Genomic DNA, 5,000 nt, shown 5'->3' with positions numbered 1-5,000 from the left:
GGATCACACTTTGTAAACATCAAACGATCAACTCCAAGAACAAATTTAAAAAAAAAAAATAGTTAGAGTATCGCCTGCTTGGAGTAGAGCTTTGTCGATAAAATATTTATAATTGCTCCAAGTTCCCCCAGAACCAGTACCCCCTTTACACAACTGTTTGTCAAAAATGTTTCCACTTACACCAGTCTACATTGCAAGAGGGAAAACTATCTCTTAGCCCAAAGAACCGGAAAAACTTTTTCCAGTTCAACGCAACGCACAAACCATTTAATTAGCATGGTTTGTGGGTGAACCTTCTTCTGCGGTTGTCCTGTTTCCTGTTTGGCCCCGGCTACAAAAGGAGCAACGGTCGGAGAAAACTTTCCTTTTGTTTCATCACCATTTTCCAGCCTCCGATCTCATGACCAGTCTGAGGCTTGAGTTGTGCCGCTTCTTTTCGCAATTTCGACATTGTACCTACCGAAAAGAATGAATGGAAATTTCTGTGAAAGCAGGCGGGAAAAATCGGACCCATCGGAGAACCGTCACGTCAGATCTCAAGCAACGGAGGAGAAGAACGGAGTGGATGAAGCCACCAATTTGTTTGCCGCAGTGTTTGCTGCGGCGGTAGGGCTGTTGCAAAGGGGCCAGAACATAGTTATGCTTAATGCATAATTTCCTGCCAGAGCAAGTACCGGCACGCGAGACCGAATAGAGCCATCCGTTGCTCATTCATTTCAGTTTCCGTTTGCTGTCCTCGCCGTCTTGTGCTCCGGCTGCCAGAGACACCAAGGATGAGGCTGTGGCGCAACTGGCGCACAAGCACACAATTATCGTGTGCTCAACGGATGCAAACTCAAATTGGCTGCTTCTCGGTTGTTCGACGACGACGACGACAGCAGATGAGGTCGGATGGTTGTCTACAGCTTTGAGCTGAAGAAGTGAAGCAAAGTCTGTGGAAAACTTTTGACTCAACGTCTTGATAAAGAGTGTAATTCAATCAACCACCGGGCTCAAGTGGGTGAAGGCGAACTATTGCGAGAGAACGACCTGTTTTTACGACCAATTTCATAATGGATGAGCTGGGACCGAGTATCGATTACATGCTTGTTTTCAAGAGAAATTTCAGTCTTTACTGAGTTTTAATTTAAAAAAAAATACCACAGAGTATACGCAATTTCAACAACCTTTGATAAAATGCGCATTAAATATCAAGATAAATTTCTGAAATACCCCCGGGGGAACCCGTGAAAAATGATTTCCCAAATTCAATCTTCGTTACTCCTAAGCAGCATCAACAGCTCATTCCCATGTGGCCGTTTCTTTGCAGAGAAAACGAATCTGGTAACATATTAGATAATTTATTACAACGCATGGAACAGTACGCGAACAATCTGGAGGCGCTCGTCGACGAGCGAACGCGGGATTATTTTGAGGAAAAGCGCAAATGTGAGGAGCTGTTGTACCAGCTGTTGCCCAAGTAAGTGAAGCCGGCCGCTGCCAGTACCTTCGCCATCGCCATCGCCATCTGTCGCCACATGATTCAATCTAACACCATCACATCGTCTCTTTGCAGATCCGTGGCGGCGCAGCTGATTATGGGCAAATCTGTGATAGCGGAAACATATGATCAAGTAACTATTTATTTTAGCGATATTGTCGGTTTCACCGCGATTTCGGCCCAAAGCACCCCGATGCAGGTGGTCGATCTGCTGAACGATCTCTACACCTGCTTCGATTCGATCGTGGAAAACTTTGATGTGTACAAGGTAAGTGGCACTCTAAAATGGGCGCCTCCATCACCGAGTCTCTGTGTGTTTGGAGCAGTAGAATTTAATGATGAATTTAAGGAAGGCTATCGACAGGATGTGAAGGCTGGCTTCAGTAATTGGTGGTGTGTGAAAATCGAAGTCGATGAAAGCAATTAATTTTCATTTCTTCTGACATACACACTCCGCCCCCTGGAGCTTACAGGGGTTGGTGTGGCAATAAATTGAGAAAAACATCCTGTTTGTGGGGCTGGTATCAGTCACCCTTGATAGCGCCGCTGTGGAAAAGGTCGTTTTCGTCTATCGAGGCACACTGAGATTCGGTAACGGTTTTGCGTAGTCGTGGACCGTGTTTCCCGAACGATTGTCAATCACATTCGTTGGCATGGTTTCAGTTTCCAACAGCACAGAGCACTAGGGGGCGCGGATGTCAAACGATGAACAATCAATTATCTGATTACTGGCAAGGCTTTCCGGGTAAAAATGGACGGGATTACCGGATTGATGGATACGCCGTAGCAACAGCTAATCCTTTCGTGTGCCTACTGTGCCAGAAGGAACGCTGCGCTGATCCTGAGTTTAATTTATCATCCAAGTAGAACAATGCGAAATCAAATAGCCTGCTAGCCGCGTTCTCAGGCGCGCTCTGTTCGATGATAAATCTATTGCAAGTGATGGAACAAATCGTCTCGAAGTGGGATCATCCTCCCGCCTTCATTGAAACACCCACTCAGTAAAGTTTATCTTTATGGCAAATATCTCTGTCTTGGCGCGAAGGGCAAGATGTAGCAACGCCGCTAACACCTTAAAAGGTCTTGAAAAACTTAAATGATCCCGCAGAATCCTGCCACTGGTTGGGAAGGTTTCCATAAAATACATCACATTATCTGGCGTCAGGCAGGCCACAGGGGCGGAAACTCCGATCTGAGTTATAATGTATTGAATTCATCATTTTTCACTCTCTCTGTTGGCAGGTGGAAACGATCGGCGACGCGTACATGGTCGTATCCGGGCTGCCGGTACGAAACGGAAATCTGCACGCCCGGGAGATCTCGCGGATGGCATTGCGCCTGCTGGCGGCGGTTCACAAGTTCACCATTCGCCATCGGCCCAACGAGCAGCTACGGTTACGGATAGGACTGCACAGTGGTAAGTCCGGAGAGAGAAAGGAGGTCGGCAATTGTCGTCATTGTTTGGCGGAGAAGTTTTTCTCCGACCATTTGGTAGACAGCGGCCCATACAGACATGTGTGTCGTGGGACGTGCCTTGTGTTATCTTGACAGCTTTGAGTGCTATTGAGATGCCTTAGATTGTGCGCCTTTGTTTGAATATTGTTCCAGTGGCTCCACAGCAAAAAATAATATCAACAAAATCCCAAACACTTTTTATGTGGTCATTTACTCACGAAACAATTAAACAACGGTTTGTTAGTAGAAAAAATATTCGTCACAAAACTCAGGCTGTTCAGTATTTCATTTATCGTCGATTGTAGGTTTTATGGTAACAAACCAAAATGTATGAGATTGATATTTTGCTTCGTCATTTCTAACATGTGTGTCTTTTGGTTTTCCCCTCTAACAGGACCTTGTGTGGCAGGTGTTGTCGGATTGAAGATGCCCCGGTATTGTCTCTTTGGTGATACTGTTAACACCGCTAGCCGCATGGAGTCTAACGGAGAAGCGCTTAAGATTCATGTGAGCCAAACCACCAAAACGCTGCTCGACTGTTTCGGGACATTCGATCTCACCGAACGCGGCCTAGTGCCGATGAAAGGCAAGGGAGAGATGCTCACCTACTGGCTAAACGGCGAACGATCCGAAGTCGCTCCGCTCGCCCTACCGAATGGACTGAAAGCACTTCCACCACCCGTCGCAGGACGGCCACCACCACCACAACCACCAAATGTGGGTCACTCTCCGCCCCAAGCAACAGCCATCGCTCAAGCTCCCACACTAAATGGAGGCGCCCCAACCGGCATCCTTACGAACGGCAACCATCACCACAACAACAACAACAACAACAACAATAGTAATAACAATAACAACAATACGATTTGCAGTTTAAACAACAACAACAACACCACGGGAGGAAGTAACCATCATCGTTCACCCAACAGTTGCCATACCACGCACCACGTGGCAGTCAGTATTGCGCCAACGGCCAAAAAGTTAAACAGCGTTTCGTACAACTTCACCAAGACGGCACCCGCGAACTCGGCGACAGTTCCAAACGTGCCGCCAAAAGTTTCCGGTTGCTTGGTGAAGGGTAAGGGACTGCTCTCGACCATCGGTGGGGCGGATACTGGAGGAAGCGCCTCGGATGGCGGTGTTGGCAGTTCGGGCGAGTTGGAACTGCTTCATACGAGCACCGGCTCCGGTGGCGCTGGAGGAAGTGTAACGCAACCACTACTAACGTCGTAGAGTGTGCCCCGACCCTTCGGTGATTGATGAATGGGGAACTGACTGAGACTGAGCGCCGCCCCTCCTCGTAAGGATATTAATTGTGCCATCATTTCCGGTGGTCATTCTATCGTCTCGCCTGCCACCACCATGTAAATAAACTGCGGCATTAAACGGATCCAGGGGACGATAAAATTGCCATCCCCAGAAAGATCTACGGCATCACATTCACATTCTGTCACGCAGTTTTATCGCAATTATTACGGTTTCATTTGCTGACCGATTGAATGCAGCAACAACTGCTAGGAAGCTCCAACGCAAGCATCATCGCAGTAATCGTGGAACGAATGGGAATGGATGCCAAGCACGTAACCATGGTAATGAAAATAGTGATTAGATGTCATTTCCGCAGAGAGCCGCTGCTGTAAGATGCGGTTCAGTCATTTTGTATGATATAGCGTTAGGAATAGCCGATAAGTAGTGTGAGAGGGGCACGGGCAGTCACCCGAAAAACGAACAACGTACTTAAGTGTTGAGAAAAGCGCAAGCCAGACAGGCAAGGCTATTTAGTGATTCGAATCTGCGTAGTCGATAGGAGAGTGGGCGCCGCAGTAGTAAGGTACTAATGTTCCGGTGGATCATCGCTGAACTACCCAACAATGCTCAGAAATGCTGTTGAACAGGGAATGGAGGAGCATGGCAAGTGTAGGGACCCTTTCCATTCATCGCCTAGCTGTACGAAAAAAAAGGCTTATGGCAAGTCGACGAGAGTGAAACCGACCTCTTACCGACTCTAATTAACAATAAGAAGATAACCCATGTAAATCGATGTTAGGCATATTAAGCTCATAAC

General features: G+C 47.3%; 1 protein-coding gene across 11 annotated transcripts in view; it reads left to right on the top strand.

Annotated features, from left to right (window-relative positions):
• Window positions 1–4,972, top strand: part of LOC126578787 (atrial natriuretic peptide receptor 1-like) — a 61,157-nt gene extending 56,185 nt beyond the window's left edge. For all 11 annotated transcript variants that reach the window (XM_050241770.1, XM_050241737.1, XM_050241761.1 and 8 more), the window contains 4 exons: window positions 1,310–1,459; window positions 1,556–1,748; window positions 2,723–2,897; window positions 3,330–4,972. In XM_050241770.1, the coding sequence (XP_050097727.1) occupies window positions 1,310–1,459; window positions 1,556–1,748; window positions 2,723–2,897; window positions 3,330–4,168 (1,357 nt within the window). In that variant the 3' untranslated portion in view covers window positions 4,169–4,972. The remainder of the gene's footprint in view (window positions 1–1,309; window positions 1,460–1,555; window positions 1,749–2,722; window positions 2,898–3,329) is intronic.
• The last annotated feature ends 28 nt before the right edge of the window (window positions 4,973–5,000 follow it).

Source organism: Anopheles aquasalis, chromosome 2, assembly GCF_943734665.1.
Source record: "Anopheles aquasalis chromosome 2, idAnoAquaMG_Q_19, whole genome shotgun sequence".
NCBI classification, from domain to species: Eukaryota; Metazoa; Arthropoda; class Insecta; order Diptera; family Culicidae; genus Anopheles; species Anopheles aquasalis.
Note: the sequence above shows the minus strand (reverse complement) of the source record. Positions and strands in the feature narration are given on the sequence as shown.